Source organism: Cetorhinus maximus, chromosome 1 (assembly GCF_964194155.1).
Source record: "Cetorhinus maximus chromosome 1, sCetMax3.hap1.1, whole genome shotgun sequence".
Lineage (NCBI taxonomy): Eukaryota > Metazoa > Chordata > Chondrichthyes > Lamniformes > Cetorhinidae > Cetorhinus > Cetorhinus maximus.
In genome coordinates, this window is record NC_135879.1 from 89,595,560 (window position 1) to 89,613,964 (window position 18,405).

The 18,405-nt window shown below is 44.6% G+C and overlaps 1 protein-coding gene across 1 annotated transcript in view; it reads left to right on the forward strand.

Annotated features, from left to right (window-relative positions):
• fras1 (Fraser extracellular matrix complex subunit 1) overlaps positions 1-18,405 on the forward strand; it is a 562,738-nt gene that overhangs the window by 374,097 nt on the left and 170,236 nt on the right. The window contains exons 33-35 of the mRNA XM_078543632.1: positions 133-247; positions 11,970-12,107; positions 17,387-17,419. Of these exons, the coding sequence (XP_078399758.1) occupies positions 133-247; positions 11,970-12,107; positions 17,387-17,419 (286 nt within the window). The remainder of the gene's footprint in view (positions 1-132; positions 248-11,969; positions 12,108-17,386; positions 17,420-18,405) is intronic.

Below are 18,405 nucleotides of genomic sequence, written 5' to 3' on the forward strand. Positions count from 1 at the left end.
TTGAGCAACTCAGTCTTTACCATCGACTGTGTCGTAATAAATTTTAAAAAACCGTCACATTTGATGAATAGAATAAATAGGAAAATTGTTTACTTGTGAAATACTTTTAAATAACTAATGATTTTTTGACAGGCACTTGAAGATCGGGTTACAGTAATCCAGGCTACGCAGTTGTCCTTTGTAGATAGAGACACACCAAACCATGATCTAATCTACAACATCACTGTTCCACTACTCCCAGACCATGGCAAGTATTGATAATGCATACGGTGAAGAAAAATTTCCTCTGTTCCATACAAATTGATTTAAGGTTTTGATATGTGTAACACACACAGGAAATCTTCCTTACTGCTTGCTTTGTTATGATTATTAATTTGTTTGTCAAACGTGACAACAGGTGGAACCGTCCTAGAATTGCACTAAGTGCAGTAGCGGGTGGGAAAAACGATGTTTTACCTGCCAGCCACAATGACAGCCTTTCACATCGTATTGTCCCAAATCCGTTGCATTAATTATGCATTCCCAAGATACACACCATTTCGATGGCAGGCGGGCTCCGATTTGCCTGCCATGCTGTCTCATCGCTTCATCATGCCAGGCACCACATTTAATGTACAGCCGTACTCAGTGCATCCAGCCCAGGACTGCAGCAAACAAGACATGGTCCCAAAAGACAGGAAGACTGCAGCCTTCAGGTGCCTTTTGGATACTGTGGACACCCGCTATGATGTCCTCTACCCCAGCTCTGACCACAGGAGGGGCAGCAACATTACCACTCTAGTTTCGTAGGCGATGGCAATGGTGCTCAGTGCCATTGCTGCACAGAAGAGGTTGGCCATCCAATACAGATAGAGGATGAATTACCTCATCCGTGCTGCCAGGGTAAGGCAACCATCTCATCATTCTAAACCAACACACTCAAGCCCATCACATATTCACTGGCATCTCACTCACTGCCAGCTCAAGGGACATCACCACCCATTCTCACGCACATACCCTCACATGTCCATCTGGCCCCATTCCTCTGGAGACTGCCTCCTCAGCCCTCACCATCTTGAGGCCACTTGCATAGATCAACATGTGCCTCCACACACACCCTGGGATACCCTTCTTCCCCAGCACAGCCCTCGTCCTGCAGCCTCTTCCTTTGCCTCAGGCCATTTCTCTCCCTTCCGCAAGCAAGCCCTAGCCTTGCAGCCATTGAAAATCCACCCACATATGGCTGATCTGTTAGGTAGAGATGCGCCCGTGAACCCCCCTAAAAGTGATGTGGTGCTGCTTGTGAAGCCTGATGCTGATGACTGCGAGTGCTGACTGAAACAAGGTGGGCAAACAAACTTTGAAGTCCGGAGCGAAGTGCAGCCCACCAAGTGCCAGCTTTTTATATGTTGTTGTGAAATTCCATGCTGACGTGGCGGACGATTCTGCGTGGGAGGGGGATGAGTCCGGCGGGCTGACCTTATAATGGTATACTGATGTATTATAATGAGGTTCCCGATGTCTGATGGCGGGAAACACAGCCCACCATCAACGGGCTGAGCAAATTGGTTTCATGACACCGTGAAACCGATTTTTGACCTTCTCGCCATATTGTCTGCTCATGCCACCAAACACGCCTGATGAAGCAGGCACGGACGATTCCATCAATTAATTTAAAAGTAAACAGATGAAAATTAACATTTTTATATAAGAAAAGTCAAGAATTACAAAAGGCCGTTCGTCCAACTAAAACTAGGACCTTAACTTTCCCATCGTGGCATCTAATTGAATGTTGAATAACCCCATTTGTTTTTCTCTTTGTTCTCAGGGTGTGCCAACACTGGCAAAGCTGCATTTATTATATACCCTGAGTTGCCCTTAGAATACAGCAGAGCTAGGCCACTTCAGAATACATTATGGGATTACATTTCAGTGGGGGTTTCCCACCCAAGTGCCAGAGGAGCTACGGCAACTCCGGCGAAACAGTGTAAAAACAGCGTTAACATAATTTTCCTGGGGTTTCCATGGCACTTCATCAAAGCTACAGCAGACTGGTTGGAGAATGCCCATGTAATCAGCCACATGGTGTGGACTAAAGTCTGGTTTTAGGCCAGGCTAGGTAGGGATTGTAATTCCTTTTACTCAGGGATATTAATGAATCCGTTGACTACGTCAACCAGTCGAGCTGCAAGCATGGTCAATTTTTCTCATCTACTCCACAAGTCTCAGCATATACCGTGCATATTTACCAAAAATTGGTAATAATCATGAAAATAAAGTCAACATAAAAGAAAATGGGCGGAGTGTTAAAAGGGCTGTGGATTCCCTAATGCTATTTGTACTGCTTCCCAAGATACATTTATACCCCTTTATCCTTCAGTTTCCAAGCAAGATGCCTGAACTTATCTTTGCATATCTCTTACTGCTTCTTCTCTGTTGATCATTTATTTCCAGATGGATTATCACTATAGCCTACACTCCCACTTTCTGCACTGACATTCACATTTTCAGCAATAGTAACAACATTATCCTGGCGAATAAATCACCAGCTTATTAAATTTCTGTTTATGATAAAGAGAACTGTTCGCCAATCATGCCATTGGATCCTCAGCTACTATAATCTCTAATTTCCTCACCACAGGTTTCCCTTCACTTCCTCCTCTTGAATACCACTCTGTGTTATCCTGTTACCTATCTGTTAATTCCTGAATTATTAGTCCACTGTTCTACCTGCTTTACCGACAGACTCTGATTACAGTAATGTGATCCATCTTCTCTTTCATTGTATCTCTTACTAAACGCAGTACTAATTGCAAACCAACTATTTAAGCTTTCACACCTTACAATGCCCCTCTACACATCAACCTTACTTGGCAATCTTACCATTCTCTTCTTTAATTCTTTAAGAATTTAATTCTTTAATTAACTGGCAATGCCCCAACAATGTCACTGTCTTTTTTTTATTCATTCAGGGGATGTGGGCTTCGCTGGCTGGGCCAGCATTTATTGCCCATCTCTAGTTGCCCTTCAGAAGGTGGTAGTGAGCTGCCTTCTTGAACTGCTGCAGTCCATGTGGTGTAGGTACACCCACAGTGCTGTTAGAAAGGGGGTTCCAGGATTTTGACCCAACGACAATGAAGAAATGGTGATATACTGCCAAGTCAGGATGGTGAGTGACTTGGAGGAGAACTTCCAGGTGGTGGTGTTCCCATGTATCTGCTGCCCTTGTCCTTCTAGATGGTAGTGGTCGTGGGTTTGGGAGGTGCTATCTAAGGAGCCTTGGTGAATTCCTGTAGTGCATCTTGTAGATGGTACACACTGCTGCTACTTTGCTTCGGGGGTGGAGGGAGTGAATGTTTGTGGATGTGGTGCCAATCAAGCGGGCTGCATTGTCCTGGATGGTGTCAAGCTTCTTGAATGTTGTGGGAGCTGCACTCATCCAGGCAAGCGGGGAGTATTCCATTACACCCCTGACTTGTGCCTTGTAGATGGTGGACAGGCTTTGGGGAGTCAGGAGGTAAGTTATTCGTCGCAGGATTCCTAGCCTCTGACCTGCTCTTGTAGCCACAGTATTTATATGGCTAGCCCAGTTCAGTTTCTGGTTAACAGTAACCCCCAGGATGTTGATAGTGGGGGATTCTGTGATTGTGATGCCATTGAACATCAAGGGGCGATGGTTTGATTCTCTTTTGGCGGAGATGATCTTTGCCTGCCACTTGTGTGGTGTGAATGTTACTTGCCACTTGTCAGCCCAAGCTGGATATTGCCCAGGTTTTGCTGCATATGGACATAGAGACTGCTTCCATATCTGAGGATTTGTTAATGGTGCTCACCATTGTGCTACCATCAGCGAACATCCCCACTTCTGACCTTATGATGAAAGGAAGGTCACTGATGAAGCAGCTGAAGATGGTTGGGCCGAGGACACTACCCTGAGGGAACTCCTACAGTGATGTCCTGGAGCTGGGATGACTAACCTCCAACAACCACAACCATCTTCCTTTGTGCCAGGTATCACTCCAACCAGTGGAGAGTTATCTCCCTGATTCCCATTGACTCCAGTTTTGTTAGGGCTCCTTGATGCCACACTCGGTTAAATGTTGCCTTGATGTCAAGGGCAGTCACTCTCACCTCACCATTGCAGTTCAACTCTTTTGTCCATGTTTGAACCAAGGCTGCAATGAGGTCGGGAGCTGAGTGGCCATGGCGGACCCAAACTGGGTGTCAGTGAGCAGGTTATTATTAAGCAAGTGATGCTTGATAGCACTGTTGACGATGGAGAGTAGACTGAAGGGGTGGTAATTGACCGGGTTGGAATTGTCCTGCTTTTTGTATACAGGACATACCTGGGCAATTTTCCACGTAGCCGGGAAGATGCCAGTGTTGTCGTCGTACTGGAACAGCTTGGCTAGAGGCACGGCAAGTTCTGGAGTACAAGTCTTCAGTACTGTTGCCGGAATATTGTCAGGGAGCAGTATTTGGTGCATTCAGCCGTTTCTTGATATCATGTGGAGTGAATCGAATTGACTGAAGACTGGCATCTGTGATGCTGGGGACCTCCGGAGAAGGCTGAGATAGATCATCCACTCGGCACTTCTGGCTGAAGATGTAGCAAATGCTTTAGCCTTATCTTTTGCACTGATGTGCTGGGCTCCTGCATCATTGAGGATGGGGATATTTGTGGAGCCTCCTCCTCCAATGAGTTGTTTAATTGCCCACCACCATTCATGACTGGATGTGGCAGGACTGCAGAACTTAGATCTAAAGAAGTATCACCACCTACACAAACAATTGGTCTTGCTTCACTTGCTATTTTCTTGTGCAGCTGAGGCCTTAACTAAAAACAGTTTCTAATTCCATGCAACCTTAATATTAAATTTATTTTATTTTTAATTGACCAAAAGCAAGAAAGAGATAACAACTTCCCTTCAACATACCTTCCCATTCAGGTTGCCTTATTTCTGCAATTAATCAAATTGCTGCTGGCTACAGTGTTAGGCAAAGTGCTGTTATGAAACAAAAACAGAATTACCTGGAAAAACTCAGCAAGTCTGGCAGCATCGGCGGAGAAGAAATCAGTTAACGTTTCGAGCCTTCATGGCCCTTCGGCAGAACTGGAGCATAGTTAGAAGAAGGGAGAAATATAAATTGGTTTAAGGTGGGTGGGGGGGGCGGGGGGGGGGGGGGGGGCGGGGGGGGTCACATTGAGGGTGTGGTGTGGTGATTGTGGAGATGAGCAGATAATCAAAAGATGTCACAGACAAAAGGGTCAAAGAGGTGTTGAAGGTGGTGATATTTGTCTGAGAAAAGTGCTAATTAAGAATGGAAGACAGGATATTCAAAGTACAGCTCTAGTGGGGGTGGGGTGGAAAGACTAAAGGTTTTAGTTTTAGATTTAAAAATAATGGAAATAGGTGGGGAAAGAAGAATCTATATAAATTATTGGAAAAAAAGCGGGGGGGGGGGAAAGAAACGGGGTGGGGATGGGGGGAGGGGGAGTTTAAGATCTAAAGTTGTTGAATTCAATATTCAGCCCGGAGGGCTGTAAAGTGCCTAGTCGGAATTCAACAACTTTAGATCTTAAACTCCCCCTCCCCCCATCCCCACCCCGTTTCTTCCCCCCCCCCCCCCCGCTTTTTTTTCAATAATTTATATAGATTCTTCTTTCGCCACCTATTTCCATCATTTTTAAATCTAAAACTAAAACCTTTAGTCTTTCCACCCCACCCCCACTAGAGCTGTACTTTGAATATCCTGTCTTCCATTCTTAATTAGCACTTTTCTCAGACAAATATCACCACCTTCAACACCTCTTTGACCCTTTTGTCTGTGACATCTTTTGATTATCTGCTCATCTCCACAACCACCACACCACACCCTCAATGTGTCCCCCCCACCCCGCCCCCCCACCCACCCACCTGAAACCAATTTATATTTCTCCCTTCTTCTAACTATGCTCCAGTTCTGCCGAAGGGCCATGAAGGCTCGAAACGTTAACTGATTTTTTCTCCGCCGATGCTGCCAGACTTGCTGAGTTTTTCCAGGTAATTCTGTTTTTGGTTTGGATTTCCAGCATCCGCAGTAGCATTTAGCTTTTTGTTTTTATCTTGCTGTTATGAAATCCTGTCCAACTAGATAACACTGGTTTAAAATTGCAGTGCCCCACAGTTGCCTCTGAATTGCAATTTTGGCATCGATGATTTATGATCCAGAAGAGTTAGAAATGTTTTACAAGCACCATTGATTATCAACAGAAGTTGAACAATGCAACTATCTTTTACAATCTGCAATATTTGTGACATTGAGTCTCCATTTTCCTGCTAATCAATAAGTGATGAAGGCCAGGGATAGAGAGTGCAGGTCAACAGCAAAACCATCATTATTTTCCAGCTGAGTAGCAAGAAGGGCAAATGTTTAATGAGAAAGCATTCTCCACACTGGCCTCTATCATAAACAGATGTTTAGAAGCAGTGCTGTTACATTGTAATAAACTTAATATTGTAAAAGTTTATATCTAAGATAATTATTTACACATTTCTATAAACCTGGAAATTGTAGCTCTAATTAATTGATTCCAATATGACTGTAATAAATGAAAAAAGTTGTCTGAAATTAGATTGCTATCTTTAAATCACTCCGGCATATTTCTTGTTTCATATCACATTCTATGCAGAAGTATTGTTCATTCACTTTTGGACACAAAGTTGTTAACACCAGCTGTCCAAGGCAGTATAAGTTGGTATCCTTGATATGTGGGAACTGCTAGGTAAAAGCAATAGCTATTGGCTCTTGACATCAAGGCAGCATTTGACCAAGTGTGGCAAAACTGGCTTCGATTGGAATCAGGGGAAAACTCTCCACTGGCTAGAATCATACATAGCACAAAGGAGGATGGTTGTGGTTGTTGGAGGTCAATCATCTCAGTTCCAAGGCATCACAGCAGGAGTTCCTCAGGGTAGTGTCCTTGGCTCAACCATCTTCAGCTGCTTCATCAATGATCTTCCTTCCATCATAAGGTCAAAAGTGGGGATGCTCGCTGATTATTGCACAATGTTAAGCACCATTCACGACGACTCGGGTACTGAAGCAGTCCATGTCCAAATGCAGCAAGACCTGGACAATATCCAGGCTTCGGCTGACAAGTGGCAAATAACATTCGCACGACACAGGTGCCCGGCAATGACCATCTCCAACAAGAGAGAACCTAACCATCACCCCTTGACATTCAATGGCATTAGCATCACTGAATCCTCCACTATCAACATCCTGAGGGTTATCATTGACCAGAAGCTGAACTGGACCAGCCATATAAATGCTGTGGCTACAAGAGCCGGTCAGAGGCTAGGAATCTTGTGGCGAATAACTCACCTCCTGACTCCCCAAAGCCTGTCGGTCATCTACAAGGCACAAGTCAGGAGTGTGATGGAATACTCCCCACTTGCCTGGATAAGTGCAGCTGCAACAACACTCAAGAAGCTTGACACTATCAAGGATAAAGCAGCCCGCTTGATTGGCACTCAATCCACAAATATCCTCTCCCTCCACCACCAGCGTACAGTGGCAGCAGTGTGTACCATCTACAAGATGCACTGCAGCAACTTACCAATGCTCCTTAGACAGCACCTTCAAACCCACGAGCACTACCATCTAGAAGGATAAGGGCAGCAGGTAGATGGGAACACCACTACCTGGAAGTCCCCCTCCAAGCCACTCACCTATATCACCATTTCTCCACTGTCACTGGGTCAAAATCCTGGAACTCCATCCCTTACAGCACTGTGGGTGTATCTACATCACATGGACTGCAGTAGTTCAAGAAGGCAGCTCACCACCACTTTCTCAAGGACAATTGGGGATGGGCAATAAATGCTGGCTTAGCCAGTGATGCCCACATCCCATGAATGAATTTAAAAAAAAATAAGGCACCCTCTAGTGACTCCTTGGTCTTTAACTCTCCACAAGCCCCATTTTGCTGAACCAGGAATTCAAGAATTCAAGCATCCTGCTTGGTGATTAACTCAAAAAAACAGTCCTTTTTCTTCCTGGTATAGCAGTACATGTTGCCAGTCATCTTCTCCAAGTTTCTCTGTCTGAATGACTCTGAGAGCCTGCACACAGCAAGACCAGCTGCCGCCTCCTTTGTGTCCAGGTGTTAAAACTTGCACTTCATTTTCAATGAGCAGGTCACATGGCTTGTCTCTGGGTAGGATTTGTAGGAGGTCACATCCCCACTCCAAGCCACCCTGTTTTACCATTGATTAAAGGAGACAGTTTGAAACACAACCATCTTATAAAGTCCAGTGTTCATAACACGCTCTTTAACATACACCTTCCTGACCATGATTTTGATAACTATCCCCAGCACAACCCCCTCCTCCCATCCAATATCTTCTTGGTTAACCTGGCATTCATTTTCTTATGCTTCTGTGAAGCAGCATGGGATTTTTTTTTACATTAAAGTTGCAATTAGATGCAGGTTGTTGCTGTTTTTAATGAACCTTCTAAATCAGCTCTTCCTTAAATAACTTGATGTTGTCACAATCAGTCCTAACATAGCAGCACACAAATTACATTAGTTACACAAGCTATTCATTAATTGCCAGTCCCCATTGGCTTAACGTTTAGGAGCAGAATTTTCCCGTTGGCGTGCAGGGGGTGGGACCCACACGCCGGCATGTAAAATGACGCGCAGTGACGTTGGGCGAGCGTCCTGATGTCACCGCACTCCATTGTGATATTTCGGTGGGCAGGCGTGCGATGATCTCCATTGCCATTAATTAACGGGCCACGTAAAGCCCTTGAGGCTCCAATTGAGGGGATCTTGCAGCCGAAGACTGCACAGGTGCAATGGGCAGGCGGGTAGCAGAAATTTGTATAAACCTCATCCACGGGCGGGAGAAGAGAGCTTAGTGGGGTCGGGATTCTACAGATTTAAAAGTTATTGTACAGAAGTTACTGAAACTTGTCTGTGTGAGCTGGAAAACTTCAAAACGCATTCCAGCTGCTTGGACTGGACTCATAACCTTCTGGTCAGCGCTTTCAGTGAGGATTTGTTTTGGGGCTTGTAGGTTTCAGGAAGCCTCCCTGAGCCTGGGAATGGCAGATATACACTGTAGGCACCTCCTCTGAGGAGGAAGAGAGGGCTAGAAGTGGGAGGAGGCCATGAGTGCACATTCAGCTTCCAGGGGAGCTACCTTTGGGAGGAGAGGTGCAGGCACAAGGGGCGCAGGGCCAAGAGGTAGTCCAAGGCGGAAGGGGCTGCAGAAGACACCACTATCCTGCTGCCAGGGTATACAGGCAGCGAAGCAGCTACCTCAATATGTCTGAGGTGCAGTGCCGAAGGAGGTTCCGTCTCTCGAGGGAGACAGTGAAAACTCTGTCAGATGATTGGGCTTGAGATCTCCACTAACTGTGTGGGTGGACACCCCATGCCCGTGGCTCTAAAGGTCACAGCTGCCCTCAACTTCTATGCCTCCGGCTCTTTCCAGCGGTCAGTGGGTGATCTTTGCGGTGTCTCCCAATCAACGATCTTGTCCCTGGAGCTGCCTCTCCATGAGAGTCAGCACTCTCTCCATGGAGGAAGCTTGGTGCTCAGCCTTGAGGCTCAATGCATTGGCTATGGTCCGCGTAGACTCCTCCACCACTGACACCAAGCCAAGCACAGTCTCATGTATCTCCAACAGATGGTCCCGCACACCCGGCCGCATCTCATGAGTTGGCTGCATCGCGGACAACTCCAAAGATTCATCACCACAGACTGAGCATATGCCTGGGCTCCTGCAGTCTTCCGACTGCTGGTGCCATGGGCACTGTCTGTCTCCGCCAGCTCCCCCAGTGACTGTGAAGTGCCCTCACCACTGTGCCCCAGGACACTAGCCGAAGATCTGATGCCCACCGAGGCACCAGCATCTGTGCTGGTGCCTGCCTGGCAGAAATGGTGTAATGCTTGTGATGTTGGAACTTCATGGCCCTCAGGTGTCAGAGGGGGCCTCTGCTGCTCCAGGTCCCGGCCCTGCACCGCTGAGGCTGAAACGAAGAGTAAAGAAATTCAATCATGCCTGTCCCCTGGATCATCAGGCGCTCATCATTCCACACGCAGTGGGCAAGCCGCGTTGGTAACGTCCCTCACTCAACAATCAGCACTGCCATGGCTGTTGGTAGACTACCGGTGAGGTGAGTGCTGGCCATTCATACCTGCCCGTGGAACCCCAGCCTCTCCGGCTCCGGTGCAACTGGGTGCATGGCACCTCTCCAGGTCGGGGGTCTCCTGCTCGAAGTGGCTAAGCAGCACTAACTAGGCTGGCCCACCGCCAGTCCTCACCCACTCGGTGGTGTCATGAGAATTCTTCTCCTGGAAATGAGAAAAGAGCATTGGTAAGTGATATTTGTACCGTGAATCTCCTCGCGGCTGGCCTACCGCAAGTCCAGTTGGCCATTGCAGGGGTCCAGTGCATCCTTACCCCACTGCTGCCGAACCCTCACACAAATATGCCGGGTGTGTCCTTTCCCCCACCCCCTCCTCAGCCATATGCTGCCTTCATCTCACTTGGGAGCACACATTTTAACCTCCCGTAGCAAGGAGGCACAATGATGTGGATCGCAGAGGGCAGCAGATCGGTCTGTGCCACACCAGCTTGAAGATCCCCTCCCAGCATGTCATCACCCTGACTTCCACATGTCCTGGAGTTCGAGCGCTGCACCTGGGTGCAGGTACTCTAGGCTGCCCCCACCACAATCATGTGGGTCTCAGTCCAACACATGCTGCGGGTGCAGAACCCATCTCATCACGACCCTCTCAGGTTGATCAACGCTATTTTTTAATGCTAATGGAGTAGCTGGGCAGGAGGCAAGCTAGGTAACCAAGTGGTTGTGTTGAGTGTCTCTGGGAGTTGGGAGCTGCTTGCCTGCCTGGCACCAGTGGCAAATGTTAGAGCTGCCACTGCCTTGCTAAAGGGATTAGGCAGCTTCTTACAGGGTCAGCAGCACCCATGGCGATAAAAGGGGCCATGTGGGCTAAATTACGGAGCAGCGCAAGAACCGGCGCAAGGAGGTCGAGGAAAGGTCAGTCTTAAATAAGTAAAGAGAAATAGCTCCATGGCAAACCCAAAGTTGTGTGCACCAATGTGCACCAGACTGTTTGGGTTTGCTGAATTAAAGATTAAAAATTGCAATCATGAATGCACAGCTCTCTTAACATTCTCATTAAGCTTAATAGGCTGCTAAGCGGCAGTGAGTGGGTTCCCCGTTTCCCTCCCCCCAGCCTCGCCCCTCCCATAGGCCCTTTGAAAATTCAAATCTGTCCCAGAGGCATCAGGATCCCGAGACGACCCCAAGATTGCAATTTTCAAATCTCGCTCGCACCGAATCCTGACTCTCCAGCCTTTTGAAAATCCCGCCTGCAATGTCTAAAGTAGGAAGCATAAATTGGAATTTTTAATTTAATATAAAATAATGTAAGAAAGCAAATTTAAGAGAGGATAAAAGGATGAGATTGAGAGAGCTAAAAAAAAAGAAAGTAAATGCAACAGAATTTTTAAAAAATTAAACCTCCTACAATAATTAAAATCTGTAGAAATGAGACTCCACGCTTATAAAACTAAATTTTCAGTGCTGGAGAGGTTGTTTGGCTGTAATTAAGTTTTATCATGTTGTTAATTATTCGCTTATGCACAAGCTCTAACCTTTTCTGGCATTTTTAGGTATCCAGTGGGCAAGTATTACAACTTTATGCCCTCCAATTTCCTGAATACTGAATCTGTTGGCAAAGTGCCAGAGCAGTGGAGCTTATGCAGGAACAGGAGAAAGTTGACTGCAACTTCTGGATTTCCACATTTTTCTCTGTGTGTGCAGATACCAGAGGTGGCTATCCAGTTTCACGACTATTCCATCCACTGAATCGATGCCAAAAATAGAGTTGCATTATAATACATGGGTGGCAACTATTAGTTTTTGTGTTGCTGTTGTATAAACATTGTGTTGCCTTTTTTCAGGCACCATTGAACACTCTGGCAGCCCTTTCTTCCCAGTCACATTCTTCACTCAAGCTGACGTTGACAATGGGAAGATTCTGTACCGTCCTCCAGCAGCATCTTTGCACGCGCGAGGCTTATTCAAATTCTCTTTCACTGGTAAGGAACATGATGCAATATATATGTACATATATATATATTACTTATTCTGAGTCAATTGATTTCTTATCTATAAATCAGTATTGAACACATTTTGAGCTAAGGTATAACTTGCATAGTGGCATAAATGGTCGACAGGAGCACAGAACCTGGCAATTCCATCAGTCTTCATTTGATTATACAATAAATTGAGTATTTTTTCTCTGTGACAGGAAGTTCCAGATATTCTTTTCCTGGGTGACAGAAGTCACAGCTTGCACATGTCATTAGTGTTTCTGATTCTGGACCATTAACATTAATGAAAAAAGTATAAGAACATCCGGTCATAGATGAGTTTCCATTATATCATGCCATGACTAGCGTGGTATGTTTCTGCTAGGTAGTAATGTTAACAAAATTAGGTTTCCCCATTTAGTTATGTTATGGTTTTCATTCACATTAATCACTGAGAGCATACCCCGATTAAGGCAAATTATTAAGGCTTATTCAAATTCTCTTTCATTCGAAAGGAACATGATGCAAAATATATATACAAACAAACATATTACTTATTCTGAGGCTTAATAATAAGTCTTAGCATTGAAGACCATCAAAGTTAACATTTTCCTCTTACAGTGTTTGGGCATAAAAGGTCAATAGGTGCAGTGCATAAGGTCGAATACCTTCATTAATTGGACAGAAAATCAAGCGAAAATGATTACATATTCATGATCCTTTCATCTCCCACCAATCAATTTTCATTTACACACTGTGCCCAGAAGATCTGTTATGCCCAATCACAATAAATGGGAAATCTACTACTTTTTAACATTTTCATCTCCATGTTTGCTCTGCCAAAAGGCAGGCCTTTGGTTCATTGTCTGCTGATGCTTCATCCTGAGCTGTTTGTCTTGGCAGTTTTTTGTCAATGGTGGTTTGCCATTATTTTGAACCACATGCTAACCATCTAGCCAACTGAGCTAACCGGCCCCCTAATTTAAATTTACTGGATGAATTTTGTATTCGTCAAGGTGAAGAATGGCACTTCTGGAGAGTAGCACATCTTTTTACTTTTTTCATCTCTGATCAACCCCAATCATTTATAGGCTGATTACAGCATAAACAGTTGCAGAGTAAAGTTCCCTTGATTCTGCCTTACTTCTGAAGAGCCACTATACATTGGAGTTTTCCACACTCAGTGACACTCTGGATGATTTGCTGTTGTGTCTTGTGTAATGAGACGGCAGGTAGTATTTGCCAGGTTGACCAAACCCACGAGGGAAACTTGGCTACGCTACCACAACAGTTTTGCCATTTGTATTTATTGCGAGAAGGTTTATACACTGAATTCAGAAGCAATGAGTTCACTAACATCTTTCGAGACTTTAAAAATTAAATTAAAACACTTATTAACAATAGAAAAGAATAAAACACACACACAAGATTACAGTTACACAGTTACTTAATATTAGAACAATTTCCAAGATTCCTACTTAACTGGACTCCCAATGACACACCCCCTTTAAAGTAACAGTCCAAAATAGATTTTAAATTTATAGAGACAATCCAACAAGGTTACCACAAACACCCACTTGATATTCCAAAGGCCTTTAACACAATTTTGGTGACTGGGACAGCAGACTTCTGCACAGTGGCTAGAGATTTTTCCCCAAGTCTGTTTCACATGGTGTTCCTTTCAGATCTCACACAGCCACCCCCACACAGCCTTCCATCCTTCTTTAAATATATTTCTGCTACTTTGATTTGTAAATCCCATTGTTCCCCCATGTGTTTGGAATTTACTTTTCCCAGAATATAAAAATCTTTTATGTTGTCATTATGGTCAGCACTTTTGGGAAAAATCAACATAATAACCTTGCCCTATTTATCTTGCCAGTCGTAATCATGTCCCTTTGAAAATCTACCAATTTTTCCACTTATCTTAAAATCCAAATTTCATTCACACCCTATATAAAACAAAAAACTGCGGATGCTAGAAATCCAAAACAAAAACAGAAACAGAAATACCTGGAAAAACTCAGCAGGTCTGGCAGCATCGGCGGAGAAGAGCTATCCATTACAAGCCTACTGACTCCCACAGCTACCTCGACTACAGCTCCTCACACCCCGCTTCCTGTAAGGACTCCATCCCATTCTCTCAGTTCCTTCGTCTCCGTCGCATCTGTTCTGATGATGCTACTTTCAAAAACAGTTCCTCTGACATGTCCTACTTCTTCCTTAACCGAGGTTTTCCCCCCACGGTAGTTGACAGGGCCCTCAACCGTGTCCGGCCCAACTCCCACGTATCCGCCCTCACGCCTTCTCCTCCCTCCCAGAAACATGATAGGGTCCCCCTTGTCCTCACTTATCACCCCACCAGCCTCCGCATTCAAAGGATCATCCTCCGCCATTTCCGCCAGCTCTAGCATGATGCCACCACCAAACACATGTGGTTTCCTCTACGTTGGAGAGACCAAACGCAGACTGGGTGACCGCTTTGCAGAACACCTTCGGTCTGTCCGCAAGCATTACCCAGACCTCCCTGTCGCTTGCCATTTCAACACTCCACCCTGCTCTCTTGCCCACATGTCTGTCCTTGGCTTGCTGCATTGTTCCAGTGAAGCTCAACGCAAACTTGAGGAACATCACCTCATCTTCCAACTAGGCACTTTACAGCCTTCCGGACTGAATATTAAGTTCAACAATTTTAGATGTTGAACTCTCTCCTCCATCCCCACCCCCTTTCCATTTCTTCCCCCTCCTTTTTGTTTTTTCCAATAATTTATATAGATTTTTCTTTTCCCACCTATTTCCATTATTTTTAAATGTATTTCCACCCATTGTTTATCTATACCTTTTATGCCCTTTTAGTATTATTTCACCCCACCCTCACTAGAGCTATCTGTAGCTTGCCTGTCCTGCTCTCTACTCTTAATTAGCACATTCCTTTAGATAATATCACCACCTTCAACACCTCTTTGTTCTTTTGTCTGTGACATCTTTTGGTTATCTCCTCCTATCACTGGCTGCTTGTCCCAACAATAGTTTGGTCGGCCCTGGAGCTGGCAGTGTGTTCGCCGACAATTATAAGGCCCATTAAGGTCATTAAGTTAACAATTGACTTTAATTTTTCACTGCCCATTCAACCTAACGGTTGATGGGCAGGCGAAAAGGCCAATTGGCCTTTGCATTTTTTTGGAAACCTCATCCACGGCCGGGATGAGGCTTTCAAAAGCAAATACAAATAAAATAAAACTTAATTTTTAAATTCAAAACATGTCCCTGGTATGTTTCATTACATATTTCTGCTCTTCATTTTGTTTTTTGAAAATTCTTCATTTCCCTGAGACAGCTCTATGCCTCAGGGAGATTATTCTGCGCTCTCTCACACGCATGCGCGAAATCTGCGCTAGGCCCGATCGCACTCGCCCACCCCCCCCCCCCCCCCCCACCCCCCCGCCAGCACAGGCAGCGCTGAGCGCTGCCGCTCGCATATCACGCTTTAATTGGCCCGCCCGCGTAAAATCATGGAGTGCTGCCGATCGCTGGCGGTAGTTGGCTTCCCGACTGCCCCCACCCGTCTCCGCTGATCCTGCATGCCAAGGGCAAAATTCTGCCAATAGAATTGTTACAGAACAGAAGAAAGCCATTCAGTCCATCGTGTCTGTGCTAGCTCTCTTAAGGAACAATTCAGGTACTGCTACTCCCCTGCCCTCTCCCCACATCCCTACACATTCCTCCTTTTCAGGTATTTAGAAAATGTAGAAACAATTACGACACAGAAGGAGATCACTCTGCCATCATGTTTGTGCTGGCCGAATCCCATTTCCCAACACTTGGTCCATAGCCCTGGAGGTTACAGGATTTCAGGTGCATATCCAGACACCTTTTAAATAAATTGAGTGTTTCTGCCTGTACTACCCTTTCAGACAGTGAGTTCCAGACCCTCATTTCTCCTCTAATCCTTCTAGCAATCATTTGAAATCTATGCCCGCTTGTCATTGACCTCTCTGCTAAGTTAAGTAGGCCCTTTCCATCCACTCCATCCAGGCCTCTCACAACTTGCAGATTTCAATGTAATCTCCCAGCAGCCTCCTCTGTTCTCAAGAAAACAACCCCAGCCTATCCAATCTTTCTTCACAGCTGTAATTTTCCAGTCCTGGCAACATCCTCATAAGTCTCTTCTATACCCTCTCTATTGCAATTACATCCTTTCTGTAATGAGGTGACCATAACTGCACACAGTACTCAAGTTGTGGCCTAAATAGTGTTTCATATAGCTCCAGCATAACCTTCCTGCTTTTATATTCTGTGCCTCGACTAATAAAGGAAAGTATTCCATATGTCACCTTAACACCTTACCGATCTCTGCTATTACCTTCAGGAATCTGGGAACAAGCACTCCAAGGTCCCTCACTTCCACTAGACCTCTCAGTATCCTCCCATTTATTGTGCATTCCTTTGCCATGTTTGACCTCCTCAAATGCATCACTTCATACTTCTCCGGGTTGAATTCCATTTGCTACTGGGTACAAAATGGTTCAGTGGCAGGAAACAAAGGGTAGTGGTTGATCGGTGTTTTTGCAACTGAATTTTCCATTTTCCTGCCCACCTGACCAGTCCATTGATATCTTCCTGCAGTCTACAGCTTCCCTCCTCACTATCAATCACGCGGCCAATTTTTGTGTCGTCTCCAAAGTTCTTGATCATTCCCCCTACATTTAAGTCCAAGTGATTCATATATACACCACAAAAAGCAGGGGACCTAGTACTGACCCCTCCAGTACCCCACAGAAACAGCCTTCCACCTGAAAAAACACTAGCTAGCCATTATGATTGATTCCTGCCACTGAGCCAATTTTGTATCCAGCTTGCTAGATTCACCTGGATCTCATGGGCTTTTATTTTTTAAACCTGTCTGCCATGTGCGACCTTGTCAAAAGCCTTGCTAAAATTCATGCAGACCATATCAACTGCACTACCTTCATTAATCCTTGTTACTTCCTAAAAAATTTAATCAAGTTAGTCAGACACGGCCTTCCCTTAACAAACCCAGGCTGAGTGTCCTTGATTACCCCTTGCCTTTCTAAGTGACAGCTTATCCTGTCTCACAATTTAAATCCTGAAAGTCATGACCATGCTTTTTGTTTAGTAAGCTGTTAACTTCATACAGTTCAATTTGTTATGGTATTCAGACTGAGAACCATTGTTTATACTGTTGTAGAGGTGCATTTATTTGTTCCATTCCAATAGTGGGCATCTCCAAACTAAATAATTTGAACGTGGTTTCATTCTCCTAGGTCTGCCTGAGTCGGTGAACTTCCTTTTTACAGGTATACAGTTCCTAAATATAGATTTATCGCAAACAGCTTCAAGTAAATGGGGTTCTATCACCCTCAGTCAAATACTTCCTGGTGGCTTTGAGTCCTACCCTAACCTTTTGAATGTGGTGTAATTGAATCTTAACATTCTTGCACCTGAAACAAAGCTATAGCGATGGTTATCAGATACTGTATACAGGAGCAGCTCCAGACTTTCAGGGAAGGTGTTATCTCCATTCTTGCATGTCTCCTAATATGTAATTCCAAATCCCAGATTTATACTAAATGCTAATTCTCTATGAATATCAGGAATAAAATTCCCAATATGTTCATGACCTATCAAATGTTAACATAGTGGAATTATCATCTTATAAATGAAGAGACTAAATCTTCATTTCAACAGATGCATTTGCTGAAAAACCAAAGAAACACGACAATCAACATACCTTTAATCCTCTCAGTATTTACTATACATTGGTTGGGATGGGTGTTACTAGACAAGCATGCAATCTCCGTAGGTATTTTGTTAACACCTTTGCATGGATATGCAAATCAGGGTTCAAAATAAAACCAAGATAACAATGGCTTTACAAAAATCTTTATTTCCATATTATCTGGATAATATCAGTGGTGATATTAGAGTATTGGCTTTGTTTGGGAAGTATTTGCATTTTTCTGAAAAGAAAATTATTTTTAACCTGAATAATTGAAATGATCACTACAATTTTCTCTTAGATAAACGTAGTACATTGCATTCACAACTGAATAATACTTATCTTCCAGCATAAAAAAGGTAACTTGAATCGTTCTTTGGGTCCCCTCTTCTCTCTAATCTCATGCAACGTACCACTGCCAGACAAAGAAAAGGAACAAGTTACCTACTACTAAATAAATACCAGCACTGGCCTGTGACTGCTGAAAGATCTACAAAAGCAACATGGATTTACCTATGTGAAATTGTCTCTTCCCTTTTTGTGGCAAGGACCTGTGCTCACAGT